At 45.1% G+C, this 20,184-nt stretch overlaps 1 protein-coding gene across 1 annotated transcript; it reads right to left on the reverse strand.

The window, feature by feature from the left end:
• Positions 1–896: 896 nt before the first annotated feature.
• Positions 897–19,647, reverse strand: DBT (dihydrolipoamide branched chain transacylase E2). The gene is made up of 11 exons (XM_083511168.1): positions 19,538–19,647; positions 15,520–15,643; positions 13,949–14,024; positions 12,915–13,096; positions 11,502–11,629; positions 9,846–10,083; positions 8,413–8,579; positions 7,188–7,265; positions 5,302–5,493; positions 3,806–3,877; positions 897–3,195 (listed from the first exon to the last, which is right to left on the reverse strand). The coding sequence occupies exons 1-11, from the start codon at positions 19,586–19,588 to the stop codon at positions 3,028–3,030; spliced, it is 1,476 nt and encodes a 491-aa protein (XP_083367294.1). The 5' UTR covers positions 19,589–19,647; the 3' UTR covers positions 897–3,027.
• Positions 19,648–20,184: the final 537 nt, after the last annotated feature.

A 20,184-nucleotide genomic window follows, 5' to 3' on the forward strand; every position in this document is an offset into this window, starting at 1 on the left:
TTTTGGAGGAGGAAAACAAGAAAAAACATTCTGAATCCCAGAAGCCAGAACAGCAAGAGGGATCGCTGCGCAGTGAAAGCAGCAATCCCTCTTGCTGTTCTGGCTTCTGGGATAGTTGCGCAGCCTGCATTCGCCCCATAAGACGCACACACATTTCCCCTTACTTTTTAGGAGGGAAAAAGTGAGTCTTATAGAGCAAAAAATACAGTATATTAATAGTGAAATACAATTAAGAAGTATATTAATAGTGAAATAAAATTAAGAAGTATATTAATAGTGAAATAATCATTAAGCTCTAACTTAAAATGATTTTTTATTCATAACAAACTTAATAATGCAAACACATTGGCATTTGGCAATAAAAGAAGTTCCTTTAGAAACACAATTTACAAAGACTCATAATTTGGGGGGGGGGGGCAAGAGAGTTGGGCCCTAAGCTATAGCTTGTTTAGCTTATACGTAAATCCTGGCTGTTGTAAACATTATGATGATTTGCTGCGGTGAAAGGAAGTGAGGAGGGAAACAGAAAAATTGGCATTACCCAGCCAGATTCTTGCAAAATCTCTCGGTCTTCCCCTACTTCTGATATTCCCACTCATTACTGTCCATTTCTTCCTGTAGCTTGCCACAAAGCCACTTTTCCTCTGGGATCTGAATTTACATCCACTTTTTGATCCAGTCTTTGTGTCAGCATGCAGGTAAAAAGGAGACCGAATGCTGCTGGCACTACGGAAAATCTTTAAAGAAACAAGTTTCTGCAGATGAGCTCAAACGGCTACTTTCATGCGATAAGACGAATGGTGTGTATTTGGGATTTTGCCCAGTATGTGGATTTATGTTCTTGGTGGATTTAAAGCCACAAAATACCCTCAGATAAAAGTCTCAAATCACAAAGGTTGTAATAAAAGATTTATTCAAGAATAGAAAACAATTTAAAAGAAATGTTAAGACAGTATATAGTAATTGTTTTTTAATCGGCAAAAGTGAATACAAAATTCCTCACAGATCTATATGAGACTTGAGTATTATTTCACATCTTTAGGTCTCTAAATCTCTGATATTTCACCTCAACTTTCTTCTCACAGATGACAAGAGGAGTGTTTGTTTTAATAGAAAATAAAAAATGAACATACACGATTTAGGAGTTTAACCAAATAACTTTCACAATGAGGATACAGTACAATATTGTTTGAAAATATGCTGTGCGTGCAATACTAAGCTTCTGTCAAGCATCTTGAGCGTATGATCATTTCCCATATGATTTTTAGAAGCTTATTTTATTTTCTTTCTTTAAAGTGCCTTTTAGTTTCTGTCACGTACAGCCTTTAATCCAGCACGCTCACTTTTAAGGTCACTTTAAATCTCCCTAAACAGTTGTGCATTTGTGTATTGCTTGCTTCAAACCCCTTTCTGCTTGCATCTCAGGTTTTCGCTGTTCTGAAGTCCAGTCCACAATTGCACAATAGAGTTGGAATAGCCTTCCGAGCAGATTTGGGGGACGATTTGAGGGGCAATTCCTGTGCACACAGCGACTTAACTGGATACCATTCTTCGGCTCTAAATGCACGTGCAGAAAAAGGGATCGGGAACTCCAGCGACGCTGTGGAAAATCCCCAGATGAAACCACTTGAACCCAGCGGCTCTTCAAAGTATTCATTTCATGTGAATGGGCAAACACCTTTCTGCTGTATGCCTTTACTTCCTACTTAACAGCCTCCTTTCCAAACCCAGGCATGCACCCATGTGGAGAAACCTAACGCAGAGGAATTGGCCATTGGCAAATTTTATTATTGCGCTGGCTCAAAAGGTGCCTCTCTGATCACAGGAAGTGATGTCAGCTATGTCTATCTGTGGTGGCTTGCTTCACAAATTACATTTGTCCACACCAGAGGTGCCAGATTGGGAGGGCGATGGGTGGGGGGCTGATGTCACACATGATGTCAGAGCTTCAAGAGCCAATGGCTACTCCTCCTTCTCCCGCTGCCATTGGCAGGGGGCTGTTTGGACCCTCCTTCCCCTCCACAGCAGGAAGAGGAGGAACTGGTTACGGAAGCTGACCACGCTCAGACCTCCTCCTGTTTTCTGGACATTGGGCTCCCCAAAATATTGGGGGGGGTGTCCCCCAAAAGGGCTGGGCCCCCAGGAGTCTGTGCCCCTGGTTCACAGCAGCATGCGGAGGACAGTGAAATAAACAAACGTATTGTGCAAACTATCCTTTGGGCACCTCTGTTACATTCATTAGATTTCACACAAAATACCTATCCATACCCTCTTGATACGGAGCACCAATAACTGTCCAAAGTCAACGTACTTGGGATTCTGAAGAACCTCCATTTTGTATGAGTTTCATTTATGGCTCCTTAATTAAGCTGTGCCCTGTTATGAGCTTCAAACTTTACTCCTATTGGACATACTCCCATTTGCCGACAGTTGCTTCACATATTACAGAAATTAATTTAGGCAGAAAGGACGTTTGGAAAAGAAATGCTAGCATCAATAACCAATGAAAGGCCATCCCTGTGTATTTAATAAAATAAGCAATAAAAGCATTTTATTTGAACATGATTTGTGCGTTTGTTGCATCAGAAACTTGGTAACATCCCTTTTATTTTGTGAAAGAGAAACCCCTGTTTCCAATCAAATTCTGAGAAAAGATTAATCTACCAACAGCAGAAGCAGTTAAAAAATAAATGCTAGTAACCTTCATCTGGCAATGTCAGTGTAGTGGAATACGGCCTGTTATCAACATACGATTTCTCATTGCCGCACCAAAGAGCCAAAGTATGACAGTCTAGTATGACAGTCTCTAGCCTAACAATTTACAAACTAACCTACTCAGCCCGACAAAATGTAACAGCTAATCAGTACACTGACCAGTGATCAGAAAGGCCTATTGATCACACCTTGTAAGTGATCACACAATTCACACACTGAATTGTGAAATGTAGTATTTAAGGACACTTGCTAGCATAGCTAGCTTGATAGCAGTTTCAAAATTTAAACGATGCATCCATGCATTAGTCCTCTTTATTTTAGATCCAGCAGCATGAAAGCAGGGTTCTCCAAGTAAGATTTCCACAAGTTGGAAAAACGGGACATGGTAGCGCCGTCGATAATTCTGTGATCGGCCGACCAGCTCACATTCATTATCTGTGCTTTAAATATTTCACCTTTCGCATTAAACCGAGGAAGGCCCTAAAAATCCAGGAAGAAAAGGAGAGAATACTAATGAAGTATTATTAATACATCAGAACTCTCTAACACCTTTGGCTATTGCCCTGGATACGCAAGAGGCCCTGAAATTAGGTGGATGAGAGAGTTTCCCCTCTTGACTCTGAAAGCTTGCCTCACAAAACTGATAGTATCACTCATAAAACAGTCAGTTGTGTGATTTTTCTCTCTAAAGGCCTAAACGGAGCAGACAGCAAATCTGCAAATGAGGAAAATGCTTTTATTTCAAGTTACCTTTACAGCACAATCCTGTGCATATTTGCTCAAAACCAATTCCCACTATGGGGCTTATGCCTTAGGTGAAAAGCAACAAACGCTTGCAGAGCGTTGTGACCAGTGCTTTTTTTCTTTAAAAATGTTTAGGGGTACTCTCATTTTCCTCCTCGTATTAAAATACTGCCCCTCAATGAGGCCAAACTTAAGATTCACAAAATGTGTAGGGGTATGCATACCCCTGCGCCCCCCCCCAGAAAAAAAAAGACACTGGTCTTGAAAATGCATTCAAAAACGTATGGGAGTGATCAATACTGAATCAATACTGAAATTGTAGGTTTATCACTCAGAATCAACATACTTGTATTTTCCCAAGAGCGCCAATAGCTACTTCAGGAGGAAGAATTACGGGTTTTGCATAGGTACCGCCGATCTGGAAAATAAAAAAATAAAATAAACAAGCATTTTTTTCTGATGATATCTGTATTAGGTGATCTTTAATCTGGGGGAAACAATTCCCCCCCTCCCAGCCCATGGGTGAAGCTGTGCATGTTGAGTTGTTTGCTATGTGTGCTCGCATGTACATAACACCATTACTCTTCATGGGGGGCCTAATAATAATAATAATAATAATAATAATAATAATAATAATAATAATTTTTTTATACCCCGCCCTTCCCGGTTCAAAAACTGGGCTCAGGGTGGCTAACAACAAGTTTAACACTTAATTACAAAAGCAGCATAAAATACAGTATAAAAACATGAATAACAATAAAATTCAAAAATCAAAAATCAATTTAGGGGAAATAAGCATTAGATAATTCCCAGGGCTAGCTGGTTGAATTGGTCCTACTTAGGCCAGCAAGGAGGCCAGGGGAGAATTAGCTGTGGGGTCTCAGCGCGGGTGATCTTCATAAAAGGGGAGCGGGAGGGAAGAAAAGGGAAATAAAAACCAGGCTGAATTCAAATTAAAGGCCAGGTGGAATAGCTCTGTCTTAAAGGCCCGACGGAAGGAGGTTAAATCCTGAAGGGCCCTAGTCTCATGGGACAGAGCATTCCACCAGGTCGGAGCCATCACTGAAAAGGCCCTGGCTCTGGTGGAGAATAGTCTGACTTCTTTAGGGCCTGGGACCTCTAGACTATGGTTATTAATGGACCTTAAGGTCCTCTGCGGGGCATACCAGGAGAGGCGGTCCCGTAAATACAAGAGCCCTAAGCCACAAAGGGCTTTAAAGGGCAAAACCAGCACCTCGAACCTGACCCTATACTCCACCGGGAGCCAAAGCAACTGGTAAAGCACTGGGTGAATATGCTCCCATGGCAGGGACCCCATACCACTCTCTCATATTCCAAATGCCCTGTGAGGAAGAGAAGCAACAGACCGCAAGGTCAACAGACACCTTCGCCATCTCCACTTGTAGCTGTTTTCACCACCCCTCCTCCACCCACCACAGAGACCATCAGGCTCCACTGCCCTGTTATGAACTCCAACAGGACTATCTACTTTGGCAGCGGTGGGTATCATCTAAGCCGGGCATGGGGAACCCAATCCCTCCCAGATATTGTTGGGATTCCAGCTCCCCTCAGCCCTAAGCATGGCCGATGGGACAGGGATGATGGGAGTTGCTAGCCTGATATAATTATCCATCTGTGGGAGCCTTTTCTGCTTAAAAGTAGGGTATTTACATAACTAAATATTCATTCATCTAGCCCCCTGTCCTCCCAGGGGCTTAGTCCCCAAAGCTAGACCAGTTTCTCCCTCCCCCATGGGGTAATAATTTGTGGCCCGGTTGTATTTAAAACAATATGACTAGATATGTTTCTAGAGTTGGATTTTAAAAGGCTGTTCAAACTCACTGTGCCAATGTTGGAGAGTGTGAATGTTCCCCCGGTGAGGTCGCTTGTTCCCAGCTGATTCGCAGACCCCAGGCTCTGCAGGCGATTTAATTCTGAAGCAACCTCATATACACTGCAGGCCTGGACATTCTTCACATTAGGGACAACTAGGCCTTGCCCTGTATCCATAGCAACTCCAATGTTGTGAGAAGCCTAGAATGAATGAATGAATGAATGAATATATAAAAAATATCCATCTTTGTTTTGGACCAAACAGAATTTCTCTTCAAGATGTAAGAAGGCATGACCAATAGATTCTCCCTTTCCTGCTCCACAACTGGACTTCAATTCATGCAATGCTAGATGCAGCCCAGTACTGTCAACTGAGCTGGAAAGACATGGGTTCAAATTCCAAGTCTACCAGCGAAAGCTCAAAGGGTGGCTCTTGGGTGAATTGCTCTCTCCCTCAGGCTGACTTGCAGGGGTGTTGAGGAAAAGATGGGGTTGGGGGGAACCACGTATGCTGCTCTGAACTCCTGAGAGATGTAACACTGGGATAAAATACAGGACTTTAATTTAACCCCCCCCAAAAAAAAACCCATGCAAGCTGCAAACTGCTGTTGACGTACTCCCATAAGCACCCTGCTTGCTTGCAGTACAAACTATAATTTCCTGTATCTTGTTGGCATCAATCATGAGAGACAATGGAGTGCGCCTCCACAGGTGAAGTCAAACCACTGCGTTAGCAGCACCCGAGTGAGCACCCTGGGATGCAAGCCTGGCTAGTGTGGATGGAGGTCCTGGGCTGCTCAGACAAGAAGATGTTGTACATAACAATCTACAGTGGTGCCCCGCAAGACGAATGCCTCGCAAGACGGAAAACCCGCTAGACGAAAGGGTTTTCCATTTTTGAGCTGCTTCACAAGACGATTTTCCCTATGGGCTTGCTTTGCAAGATGAAAACGTCTTGCGAGTGTTCCGATTTCCCCCCCGCTTTCCCCCCCTTTTCTAAGCCGCTAATAGCCTTTTAGCCGCTAATCCACTAAGCCTTTAATAGCCGCTAAACCGCTAATAGCCGCTAAACCGCTAATAGCCGCTAAACCGCTAATAGCACTAATCCGCTAAGCCACTAATAGGGTTGCTTCGCAAGACGAAAAAACCGCTAGACGAAGAGACTCGCGGAACGGATTAATTTCCTCTTGCGAGGCACCACTGTATTGCAATTCAAAAATGTGATAATAAAACATAACTTTAAAATAGCCTATATCAAAAAAGTAACATTCAACAATCAATTAGAATAGTATAAAATAATAATATCAACATATAAAAGTTAAACAGAAATCCACTCAACAGTTACAATAATATCTAAACTATAATCAATAAAACAAGGGCAAGACACAGTACATAAAATAATACAATACATATTGAGAAGCAGAGGGTGGGGCAAGGCAGGTGGAAGGAGGCCTTGCCTGATGGAGTCTCTCTCCTCCTCAATGGGCTCCCTTTCTAGGTTGATGAGCCCCATCTGCCCCCCATGCAGAAACTATCTTCTCGTCCCCTATTGGTCTCATCCGCTCAATCCACTGGAGCCTGTCTTTTCATGCAGGGGAAGTCTTTAACCCCAAGAGTCTGAGGCCTATTGGCTCCCCTCACCTGGTTTAGCCGGCCAGTCAAAGCCATTCCCAGGGTGTGGCTACTATCACATGCTGACAACTTTGAGGAGCCACAGGTGAGAGCAGAGTGTGTGGGGGAAGACCCCAAGGTGGACAAACTACCCCACAAGGAGCACAACATGTCCCCCCACCAGAGGTATTACCCCTCCCCTAACACCCCCTCCCTGTATCTAATCATCATAAAACAGAGCTGGATCTCCCTTAAGAATGTAACAGGAATGCCAATATACAAACCTTGTAAGTGATGTTTTGGCAGTTTTCATCCAGCGAAGCGTTGAGGATCGGATAATGTAATAAGGCTAAAGAAGCGGCCTGTTAAATATTTTTTAAGAAAGACAAATGTGATTATTCTAGCAGCCAGAGCCAACAGGCTGCATGCTTCAGAAACTGTGCAACATAGCTTCTGCATACGTGTACATAGGGAGATAGTGGCAGAGCATCCGTTTTTCATGCGGAAAGCTCCAGCATCTCCAGGTAAACCTGTGAGAGATACCTGTCCGAAACCCTGGAGAGACACTGCCCATCGGTGAAGACTTTACTGAGCAAGATGGACCAATGGTCTGGCTCAGTTTAAAGCAGATCCTATGCTCCCAAGGGCTTCTGATTGAGCAGAGGTGCCTATTAACGCAAGAGGATTTTATTTTTTTGCCAATTCTCCTTTCTCACTTCTGCCCTGTTCCGGCATGTCCCCCAACTCAATGGAGCTGATGGGGGAAGAGGGAATGGGCTGATATCGTCTTCCCCTCTTCTTCCAATAGCAAATGCCTCTGCTGGATCAAATGCCCTTCTGTGAGCTGGATTCCACCCTACACACACACACACACACACACACACAATCACACTCCTCATTTAAATAAATGTGCTTAGAAGCCCATCGGCTTTTCTTTATCTAGCATTTCAGTGGAAATGTCTCCAGTCAGAGTAAGTAATTTCTGGTATTCGATGGAAAAAATTATTGGATGGAAGATCCTTTTTGTTAATTACAACATTATTGTGAACCATTCTAAGATCTTTTGATGAAGGGTGGTATATAAATTAAATACTAACATCAACAACTTCTGAGGCACCCCACCCAAAGAATTGCATTTTGAAAGAGGACCATGACTACGCCTCACACTTTTCAAAATATTTTGAGAAGCATGAAAAAAATCAAGCATTTTTTAAAAGGTCAGTCTATTGTTGCAGCCAAGGATACGTGCAAAACTAAATATGTTGTCAGTGTAACAGCCTGTAAGAAGGAGTGCTGTCTACCAATTAAAGGACTCTTATTATTTATTATATAGATTTCTGTACTGACTGTCCACAAAAATCACCAGGACACATACATTAATTATCTCCCTTGAAACGTATTACAATTTGATGCATTTGCATCTTATCAAAACTACTGTACGGACAGCTTGAGCTTCTTACAAACCCCTCTCGTTTTGCACATTAGCAAGGCCTGCTGGTTCAGCCTCACCTTTAAAAAGAAAGGCATGAAGGTGAGCTTAATTCCACGTTCGAGCGCTACAGGTTTCAGCTCCTCTCTCAGCTGGACAAGTTGCGTGAGATCAATCTCGTCGCAATAACCAAAGTGAGGAATTTTCAGTGCTGCAGACATGGTTTTCACCATGACCTTCTGGAATCCTGGAAATAAGGGGGAGAAGAAGAAAAACGACGCCCAGTGATGTCCCGGTTTCCTGCCTTGCTTTCCATCTTCCTTCAAATTTATTTAACAAAATTTATATGCCACTTAACTGACGATGATGACAACCTCAGACATAGGCATCAAAACTATTAAAGTTAAAGGGTAAAGGGATCCCTGACCATTAGGTCCAGTCGTGGCCGACTCTGGGGTTGCAGCGCTCATCTCGCTTTACAGGCCAAGGGAGTCTGCAGACAGCTTTTCTGGGTCATGTGGCCAGCATGACTAAGCCGTTTCTGGCGAACCAGAGCAGCTCACGGAAATGCCATTTACCATCCCGCCGGAGCGGTACCTATTTATCTACTTGCACTTTGACGTGCTTTCGAACTGCTAGGTTGGCAGGAGCAGGGACCGAGCAACAGGAGCTCGTCCCGTCACAGGGATTCGAACTGCCGAGCTTCTGATTGGCAAGTCCTAGGCTCTGTGGTTTAACCGACAGCGCCACCCGCATCCCATCAAAACTATTAAAAAGGTTAAATATCGCAGATGGGACTCCAGTAAGCCATAGGAGAAACTCTGGGGGAGAAACCATATGAGAAAATACTTTCTTATTTATTTGCAGAAGACTGCAGTACAGTAAGAATGTATTTGCCCAATGAACAGATTATAGCATCCAAGGCTGTTGTACTGTTGAGGCTAAGTGGGTGCAGAATTTATCGATGCCTGGGTGGGAGATGTTTTGAGAACGACGCGTGGCCATATCTATGGTTTGGTTACCCAGAGTACCAGGGTAACCAGAAAATACACTATGTTGGCACTGCACCACAACAGAGTGTTGTTCTCCCCTGCCCTGCTGCATGGTGATGTCACTGAATGCCAAGGCTTAGAAGTCTTACCAAGACAGTGTCTGGATTAATTTTCCAGGAGTCAGGAAGATAATCTGGTGATTCCTGGTTAATATGAGAATAGATGGGAGCGGGGAGCAGACCTGCCAGTCTTTGGAAGCTTCCGTAAGTATCAGTGCCTGAATGAGCTCTCCCAAAAATTCTGCATTGCCATTTTCCTGGATTCATCTCTAATTGTAACAAAAAATTGCATCACATTCCTCAACATCCTACTGGCATTACAAGTGGAAAAACACCAGCAGTGTGCTTCGCTATGAATGAAGAAACAAATATTCATGTTTTACTTGTTCAGTTGCCCTTTACAAATATTTTACACATGCTGTTGTATATTAGATCCTCAGGAGGTTTCATTAATGTATTTACCTGAAACGGCCACTGTTTTATCTTTCTGTGAAATTACGACAGGTTTGGAAATGGGCAGAGGGATTCTTGGAGTCTTTGGCTTATCTGCTGCAGGCTTCGGTGTTGGCGGCGGCGCGACAATTTCAGGTTTTGGCGATAGAGGTAAAATAGCTCCCGTCTGTTTGGCCAAGTAATTGAGAATGTCTTCTTTGAGGATACGGTTATCTTTCCCTGTTCCAACAACTTCGCTCAGTTTAATCTGAAAGATAAGAGCACAAGCTAAAGAATTCTGGATATAGGGCATGAGTAGAGGAAACGCGTCGTTTTAATTGAAATGGCAAAAGAAAATGCGAGAGAAGGCAGGCAAGTTACCGTATTTTTCACCCTATAGGATGCACTTTTCCCCTCCAAAAATGAAGGGGAAATGTGTGTGCGTCCTATGGGGCGAATGCAGGCTTTCGCTGAAGCCTGGAGAGTGAGAGGCGTCGGTGCGCACCGACCCCTCTCGCTCTCCAGGCTTCAGGAAGCTATCCGCAAGCCTTGCAAGCCCGCTGGGAGTTCCGCGGGCTCGCAAGGCTTGCAGGCAGTAGCCTGCAGACCGAAGCACGGGGCGCGCCACGGGCTTCGGTTCCCCGGACCTGGTCTGAAGGCTGGCGGCGGGGAGAAGAACGCTTCTCCCCGCTGCCAGCCCCACAAGCTCCGGGGACAGTGGGGAGGCGTAGCGCCATGGCAGGCTTTTCTGCTGTGCCGCAAGTTCGGGGTGACCGAGCCAGCAAGACGCTGAGGTGCCCAGCCGGCTCCGCCCTCCTGTGTGCCTGGGACTGAGCAACTGGGGGGGGGGGGACTGGGCGGATCTTTGCACCCCAGCGCCGCATATGCTTAAGACAGCCCTGTTTAGACCACAGCGCCACCTGTGTCCCTGTATTTCCTGTACTGGCTGTGGGCACCTTCCAAGTCTGATTCTACAGCAGATGGGACTACGCGGCCTGCCTCACACTTCAAACTCCCCGTTTGTGTTTCCAGGAACTCCTTGAGGATGGCCCAGGCTGCTTCGGGGCTTCTTCCAAGGTTCTCCTGATTGCGAGAGCAGCATGAGGGGTTTCTCCTGATGACATGGGACTCAGAACATCTCCTGCATAAAAGGGGCTTGTCATTGTGTGCTATTATGGGTAAGGGTGCCGGACTGCGTGCAAAGTCACACATATCATATATCACTAAGAGACTCTTGTGTTCTAACAGAGCTATTCCGCACAAGAAGTGAATGGCTTCAAAATTCCTGACGCTAGCCATGCAAGCCACTTCATCAAGTCATGAGTGTTGCAATGCAGTCCTTAGAGCCTCTCCATGCTCCATGGTGTCTCTCAGCCCACATTAATCCCCAGCAAGCCTCTCCACTGCATTTGACATAATATAGCATGTGGTGGGTGTGGCTTGCCGTAAAGCCCAGCCCACAATATGGGAGGTGGGGCACTAACATACAGGAAGGCAATGTACCACCTTCAGCCACCAAGAAGTTACCTACTCCTGCCACGAAGCATCAAACCTTCTGGTCAGCCTTTACATTAGCACAATCCCTGCGTTAGCCGTTACGTTAGCACAGCTTGTGAATGCATTACACCGGGCCTTGCAAAAGAGATCAACCGCAAGGCGGCCCGCTTCAGTGAAAAGGGAACGCACATTGTTTTCCATGGCAAGGCGGCGGACGGCAGGAGTTGCCAAGGTTTTGTGGCCTTTGATCTCCTGGTGGGTCTGCTCTTCGTGAGACACGGCAGGGGTTTCGACCACGTCCTCTTCGGGAGCGACATCTGCACACAAAGGGGTTGGACACAAAGGGGTTAACTTTAAAACGCAGCACTGAAAACGGCTGTCAAGGGAAAGGAGAACGTGGGTCCAGTGACAATGCTGCCAGTTTATTTCGCTTAAGCTTGGGCACGTGTGAGACGAGACCGTTCGCGTGTTTAGATTACGGCATGGTGGTTCCTTCCTTCACACATCGCTGGAGTGATGTGGGACAACACTCCAAGGGAGGCAGCTTCCAAGTTGCCTTCAGCCTGCCCTCGTCTCTGGCCATAGTGCAAAGATATACAGTGGTACCTCAGGTTAAGTGCTTAATTCGTTCCGGAGGTCCATTCTTAACCTGAAACTGTTCTTAACCTGAAGCACCACTTTAGCTAATGGGGCCTCCCGCTGCCGCCACACAATTTCTGTTCTCATCCTGAAGCAAAGTTCTTAACCCGAGGTACTATTTCTGGGTTGGCGGAATCTGTAACCTGAAGCATATGTAACCTGAAGCGTATGTAACCTGAGGTACCACTGTGTACAATTAGCTCCATGCTTTCAAAGGGACTTTAGGCTTGTGGCTCTGCAGCAACGGTGCGTCATAGAATAGCAGACAGCTAACGGCTTTTGAGACACCCCAAAGCAGTTTGCGACGTGGACTGGGTTAGTTGGTACAGGAATCCAGGGTTTCCCACTATCAGAACGAGCTGCAGTCTTGTGTGCGCCTATCTCCCCTCTCCTCGTCTTCTGCATGCCAGCAGGGCAAGATCGGATGCTTCTGATTTTAAACCACTGTGACGTACAAATGGAGGGAACTATGCTTTTGGTTCTGAGAACAAGCTAGGACCTGAAAGTATGGCTTGATCCTGCCTTATTTTCACCAACCAGAATTTAACCAGGCCAGAATTTCCCAGGTTTCAGATGCCCTAGTGGTTTCTATAAAATGCAAGGCAGAAGCTTCCAACCTGGCCTGCAAAAGAGGAAGAAGGGGAGAAGATGCAAGCCCAAGACTTGTATATGGCAACAAGAAATAAGAACCCGAGTCTGTTGCTCAAAGCCCTTGTACACGCTTGAAATGGTTCTCTGAATCCTGACTTCTGTTTGTAACATAACTGAGTGGCCAGGCTCTAAAAATGAATTGAGAAGTGCATAAAACTCCCCCCACCCCCCTGCCTAGTGAAGAACCTCCTGCAACTTGCAAAGCACTTGGAAACAAGAACTGGTTTTATGTTTTTAAAATTCCCATTTACCTATTTCACATTTGATTCTATGAGACCATCCAGACAGAATGATGAAATCCACTGACGTTACCTTTCAAGGCAGCTGTTTCTATATCCACCAGCGGTTTCCCCACATGGGCAATTTCGTCTAAGTTGTAATGGAGTTTTCTAATGACGCCATCGTAACGGCTGGTGATGGTGACAGAGGCTTTATCGCTTTGGACTTCACAGATGCTGTCAAACTGGGAGACGACGTCGCCTTCTTTTACATACCTAAGAAAAAAGAAAGACCTGCGTAACATACACGGCAGAGAAGCCGGAGGGTTATCAAAGAACAATGGGACAATTGGCATCTCTCCTTTTTTAATGCTATTCTTTCAATAAGACGGTGTGCTCCAAATAGGTGCTGCAGGTAGAACCATGGGAAATATGGCAGAAATGGGTTGGCAGCATTGAGTAAAATCATGGTTGGCTGATGTTTCAGGGAAGGAGCTGCTTTTCCTCACCTTCCATCCAATTGCTGTGGCAACCTTGATATATGTGGGGCCCCTAGCGTAGCTCAGCCCCCCCCTTCAAACTGCCAATGCACACTCAGTTTTATGTTTTCTGGCACAGTGTGTGGAAAGACCCTCTGGTTGAAAGAGCTTGTTCAAGGAAGTGGCTGAGGTCCACCTTCTCATCCTTCTCTAATTCTGGCCAACTGGTTGTTCCTCATGTCTCACTGTTATCTTCCGTGGATACAGAAAAATATTTCCAAAATTATGTGGAAGTATTCATCAAGCTATACTCTTGAAATCAGTGGACTTCAAAGCTGAAGGCCCATTTCTCCCCACAGTGGGCCATGTGCCAGTTGCTGTCAGAAAATGGGGCTCTGCTCTATATGGCTCAACTTTTGCCAGGTGACAACAGTGATGGCTAGGAGCAGAACTTTAACCTGCAGACTGAAAGCTTTGGAGTGCTCTACCTATCAATGTCCTTTTCTTTGTATGTGTATTTTGTGAGGGGCCTCTCAACACAATGCGATTCCTGCCTTAACACAACTCGAACATCCTTTCCTACGCTATTCCAACTTTCAGGGAAGTGCAAGGCAAAGGGAGCCCTGTAGCACGAAGCGAGTGAACCTACCATTCTTTCACCGTCACCTCCGTAATCCCTTCTCCAATATCGGAGAGCTTGAACTGGACAATTTGGCCATGTGACACTTGGAGGGGGAAAGACAAGGGAACAAATGTCAAACAAAGCAACAGAACAGCAGCATGGAGTAGCTCTATGTACAAACTATACAATTAGAGTCAGGTTCCAACAACTGCTGATTAGAAGTGCAATACAGTGGTGCCTCGCAAGACGAAAATAATCCGTTCCGCGAGTCTCTTTGTCTAGCAGTTTTTTCGTCTTGCAAAGCAACCCTATTAGCGGCTTAGCGGATTAGCGCTATTAGCGGTTTAGCGGCTATTAAAGGCTTAGCGGCTAAAAGGCTATTAGCGGATTAGCGGCTTAGAAAAAGGGGGGAAAGCGAAAAAAAATCGGAACACTCACAAGACGTTTTCGTCTTGCGAAGCAAGCCCATAGGGAAATTCGTCTTGCGAAGCAGCTCAAAAACAGAAAACCCTTTCGTCTAGCGGGTTTTCCGTCTTGTGAGGCATTCATCTTGCGGGGCACAACTGTACTGTCCCCACTTTCTAACCTATTTATTACATTTAAATCTCAATCTTCTTCACTTGTGGAATCAAGTTGGGGTACACAGGGTTCTCAGGCAGTCTCCCATCAGCCTTGCTTAGTTCCAGCAGTTTATTTATGTAGATATTTATAAACCTCACTTTCCTAAAGTATATTAAAGGAGGCTCAATGCACACAAAACATAATAAAACCACTCCCATAAAACCCAAGCAGAAATATCAATAAAACATCAGCAGCAGGTACTGGTGGGTTAAAATTCTGATTGCGAAGACCCATCTGAACAATTTTCAGAAGATGTGAAAAAAGGCAGGGACAGTGCCTGCCAAACCTTTAGTGGCAGGCAGTTCCGCAGGGCAGGGCTTGCTCCATGAAATACTTGGTCTGTAGTCAAAGCATGGGGAACCACCAGCAGTGCCCCATCAGAGGTTCTCAGTAAGTTGAGGTGGAGTAAAAACTACCAGATGGTCCTTAAGATACTTTGGGTCCATGTTGTTTTGGGTTTTGTGAATTAACTATGTATTGCTGCATACTTTACCTCAAGACTGTGTTCAATGACGCTTACTGCAGAATGGAGTGCTTCAGGGTTTCAGCTACTCCATCCTATTCAAACCCTACTACCAGTCCCCCCCAGTCAGCATTTCATAGCCACTGAGCACACCAGTCTTATCTGAGCTATTTGGGGCTCCTCCACCACACATGAGGTTTGTTCCTCCTCACCCCTCTTTTAGGTTTTTTGGCTTTTTGCAAACCTCGGGATTTCCCTAAGTATGTTGATACCCAGTGGTGGCTTCCACAACAGACTGAGGTTGGGAGGGCAGTGCCCCATTTGCCCTAACAGGACACCATTCACTGTCCATGGCTCCATTTTGGCTGCCATTTTGGCTCTATAAGTCCTGACACTTGGAGAATTGAGATTGCTCCAAGTATATATGTTGATCCTTCCTTGTTTCCTTGCCTCTCTTTGGAGTGACAAGAACTCCTAATAAAATAAAACAATTTTATGTGTGAAAGAAACTCACCAATAGTTGTTCTGAACAATCGGTGTGGATTTCGATACCTCCATGAGGGCTTGTCAAGCCCACAATTGTATTTTGCCTTTAGCGAACGGAAGTTACTGTACAATCTAACATGGTGGACGCAGAGCTGGCAAAGGAAACAAAAAACAAGCCTTAGAGACAAGCACGACTGAAATCGCCGTTTATTCTCTTCTTTCAATTTGTCAGAAGTGCACAGAAGAAACTTATTATTGGGGGAGAAAAATGACAATTAAAGTTAGCAGATGTTATCATTTGCATCTTACTCATTGTTATTAATTGCTTTGTTTCAGAAGGCAAATTCTGCCATATTGTGTGTTCATTGGAAGTTAACAAAAAAGTGAAGATTTGTCCTCAAAATCCTGAGGGGCCTGTATAGAAGAAATGTAAAGAACCATATTAAAAACTACCATCAGATTCCACTAGCTCTGGGCTTTGGAGTCAACATGGAGCTCCGTATAAAGAGAAGCCGCCCCCTTCTCTTCAGTTTTGGGCAATATCAGGAAATGTACGTCCACAGTGCATCTATAGACCATGCTGCAGCACTGAAGAGGTAGCCATTTTGTATCTTACAAGCTCATCAGAGCTTTGAAGGGGTGACCAAGAAAAAAACCACACCAGCAATCTGTCTGAGCTATGGTCCCAATCACTACAATATTGTTTACCAAAATCACAACTAGATTAATGCTGCAATTAGGTCAAAATCAGCAGTGAGAAGGTGCAACTGATTATCTTCCATAGGTGCTTACTTACTTAGGGCACAGATACGTAATCTTAATACCAATGTTATTCTTGTAGGATATAAACTGCACGTATTTGCTTATTACTTTCTTAGTGAAATAGTGGGAAGGGAGGGAGAATTCCTATGCCGATGTTCTCAAGCAGTGGAGGAATGCAAAGGAGCAGGTGCGCTGCAGAAGATCTTCTTTTGAGAAGCTGGAGGGCTGCTCAGCCACAGAAATGCATCAGGTCTCATCCATCCATCAATGGTGGGAGGAGTCACAGAGGGTGTCCTGCTCCCAAGTCCAGTTTTGAAGTCATTAGGACAGTGAGAGAGCATCTGCAGAATAATCTACAAGCCACCGTTTTTCCATTTCAAAAACGGCACAATACTCAAAGAGATGTTGTTTGGCACAGCTTCCCAAAAGAGATCAAGATGCCTTAGAATCAACCTAAAATGGTTTAAAACAAAAGTTAACCGCTGCGATTCCTAATAAGGAAGTGTAGCAGGTCCCGCAAAGTACCTCAAGCATTTCACATAGTAAAAACTGAGCAATGATCTTCTTGGCAAGTCCAGGAAAGAGGAGACCTGTGTGGGAAAGTTGGTTTAAACTCCGAGTAAAGAATATTCAAACTCTCTTCCCTCCTATACTAGGAAGAAATTTACAGGACCATCAGAACGTCATTCCATGTTATTGCTTCTTCTGCAATGCTTCCCTAATGTTAGCCCATTATGGGGGAGGGGGGAGTATTGCCGGACAAAAAAACACAGGCCTGAACATTTGGGGTATAAAGAGTTACAGGATTCCAGCAGGACGCTAAGGGACTTGCAAAAACATTTGCAAGTGTAAACAGTATTGGTAGTGTGGTCATGTATAACCACCCCAATACCATCATAAGCACCCATGAATAAAGTACTGAAACTGGCAATTTCAGTGTCCATCATCAGCGTATTAACTACTTTCTGAAGTAAACTTCTGCCAAAACTTTTTTACACAATCTGAAGTCAAAGTAGACTGCAGCAGCATCTCAGCTCACAAATCCTGCAAACCACACACAAACTTGCACCAGACATTAAATGAAATCAAAACACTGCACCAAGATCCACACAGCAGGCTTGTTCTCATTCCCAATCCTTTACATTGGGATTAGGTATCGGACTATCATACAATAGCCGCAGCTCACAGTGGAATTCAATGGAATTATCAAAGAAGCTTAGACTTAACTAAGCACATGCATATCATTTACCAATTCAAGTTTTCAAGTTCTGACTGTATGCCAGATTAATCTGCATGTATGTAGACAAGATTCAAGTGAAGGATGTACTTGCAGTTAGTCCCATGCGGCGCAGTGGGTCAGTGGGTCTGGCTGTTAACCAGGAGGTTGGTGGCTCGAGTCCATCCAGGGATGGCTGCGGGCAGGATTCCTACATTGCAGGGGGTTGGAGTAGATGACCCTCGGGGTCCCTTCCAACTCTATGATATCAGTTTAACAAAAATTTGCTAGCTTGAATACATTGTAAAATACCCCTGTTCACAGTGTTCATCACAAATGGAGAAGACACACATAGAATCTAATCATCATCCACAAATGTCAGGTCAAGAGTCCCTCAGTGGGTTCACAAAGGACAGGCCACTAGACAAATGGCAGGAGGTCCTGTGACAAGATCTGAAGTTTGGATGCAGGTGGCAGGAGGGATGTGGGTGGCGCTGTGGTCTAAACCACTGAGCCTAGGGCCTGCTGATCGGAAGGTTGGTGGTTCGAATTCCCATGACGGGGTGAGCTCCAGTCCCAGCTCCTGCCAACCTAGCAGTTCGAAGGCATGTCAAAGTACAAGTAGATAAATAGGTACCACTCCAGCAGGAAGGTAAACAGTGTTTCCGTGCACTGCCCTGGTTTGGCCAGAAGCGGCTTAGTCATGCTGGCCACATGACCCGGAAAAAGTGTCTGCGGTCAAATGCTGGCTCCCTCGGCCAGTAAAGCGAGATGAGCGCCGCAACCCCAGAGTCGTTCGTGACTGGACTTAACTGTCAGGGGTCCTTTACCTTTACCTTTTTTACTGTATGTATAGACTGCCTGGGGACCATACATAAGCTGCCCTGAGTTCTTCAGAGGACTAAGTGCAAAACATAAACAACTTGACATTTTTTAACCGTAATTTCCTGGGTTTTTGTTTTTCACATTCCTAAATATTCATCGTGTAACCTCAGGCAACATTCATGGGGCTTCCAAGACGTCTCCCAGTCAGGCACCGATCAGACCTAGACTCAGCAGAATGGGGACCTTGCCTGTCTTCAAACCACCAATTTGTCCCAACATCTGGGAGCTACCCAGAGGTATGCTGCCTCTGTTACATGGAAGCTTCATCAAGACACCAGCACTAACAGTGGTTGGAAAACACCTTTCATTAACAAATCTGTTAAAAACTGCTGTTGTTTTCAAAAGCCTTATATACAAATACGAATGTGGCAGAGCAGATTTTATACTGGGAAGTTTCAGAGAGCTAAGACTGCAAAAATGGGCAAGACAGCAGCAGCGGTAGGGGGTGTTGAATTCTTCAACTTCCAAAAACTGAGGAGTGCTTAAAAAGTTGTAAGGCAAAAGATATGTCGGTTACATCAATATTATTTAGCTTTGTTGGCTAAGCAAAACGTGCAACAAATTGCGCAGAAACCATTAAAAAGGATGGGTGTTATATATGTTGTTATTCTTATTCGCTATCGCCTTACATTCTCAGATGGTAAGATTAACATGATTTCAGTTCTGCAAAACTAGTTTATGTGCTTTTTTAAAAAATGGAACGCAGATCTACCAAGCCAAATGTAGTCCGGTCACAAAAATAAGAGCAGATTTGAATTCCTTGCACCTCAAAAACGTATTTTAAAGACAATGCTCATGGGAGAAATCTGCAAAATTTTAGTTCAACCCTTCCAAGATGACACGCTCTACCTACTGCAGCAGCAGAGATCTCTTAAGGTGTTAACGATAGGGGCGTTTTGGGGAGGAGGGTCGATCACAATTCCCCACTTTTGACGACCCTCATTCAGGTGACCCTTCAGATCCTTGCAAGCCGCCTTGAGCAACCATATGGCGGGCAACCATGGAGCCCAAACACCCGCAATCACTGGCAGATTTCAAGGCAAGGTCCTCCCAGATCGCTTGCTTTCCACAGAGGAGGATCGCTGGGGCGCGGGATCGACTGAGGAGCTGCTTTTAACCCACCCACCCCTAACCTCCCTCCACTCGCCCATTTCTCATGTGCTTCACTGCACTGCCCCCTTACCAGGCGCCCCGTCGCCTTGTAAAAGCTCCTCAGCCCGACGGCTGCCGCCATCTTATTCCGGGGGACGGAAGACAAGAGAGAGACCCTCACCTCCACACCCCTCCCACTTGACAGCCAATGGGATCGCAGGATTGGCGCCCGGTAGCCAATTAGACGTTGAAAGGCTGCCCCCGCCCCTTTGAAGGTCTGTTTCTCTCTCTCTCCAATGAATGGTTGAGAGAGGGAGGCGCCTAGATTGGAAGGTAAAGCGAGATTCCTCTATGGACAGCCGCAAGCAGCCGAGCGGCACAGAACTCTTAGGCAGCGCGCGAAGCCGGGTATATATTTTAGAAGGAACAGGCTTATGTTCATGGCAGTGTTGTGGCATCGCTAATACACACACACACACAGACACACCTTGCTCATATGCAAATACACATATGCATGTCTCGGTTTAACCTACCTCACAGCGTTATTGTGGAGAGTGTGGGGGAGAAAGAACCTCTTGCCGACAAAGGTCCATATAAAGCTATGGTTTCCCAATAGTGATGTATGGAAGTGAGAGCTGGACCATAAAGAAGGCTGATCGCCGAAGAATTGATGCTTTTGAATTATGGTGCTGGAGGAGACTCTTGAGAGTCCCATGGACTGCAAGAAGATCAAACCTC

This window comes from Podarcis liolepis, assembly GCF_965112155.1.
Source record: "Podarcis liolepis genome assembly, chromosome: 6".
Classification (NCBI taxonomy): Eukaryota; Metazoa; Chordata; class Lepidosauria; order Squamata; family Lacertidae; genus Podarcis; species Podarcis liolepis.

Bases quoted from the DNA above. Each gene is read 5' to 3' on its own strand.
- DBT (XM_083511168.1), bottom strand. From the start codon at position 19,588: ATGGCGGCAGCCGTCGGGCTGAGGAGCTTTTACAAGGCGACGGGGCGC. The intron at 11,630-12,914 runs GTAACGTCAGTG...CTTTGTGTGCAG, and splicing joins AGAAACAGCTGCCTTGAAAG to ATGTCGCTCCCGAAGAGGAC. The intron at 3,878-5,301 runs GTGAGTTTGAAC...TTTATTTTCCAG, and splicing joins CACTCTCCAACATTGGCACA to ATCGGCGGTACCTATGCAAA.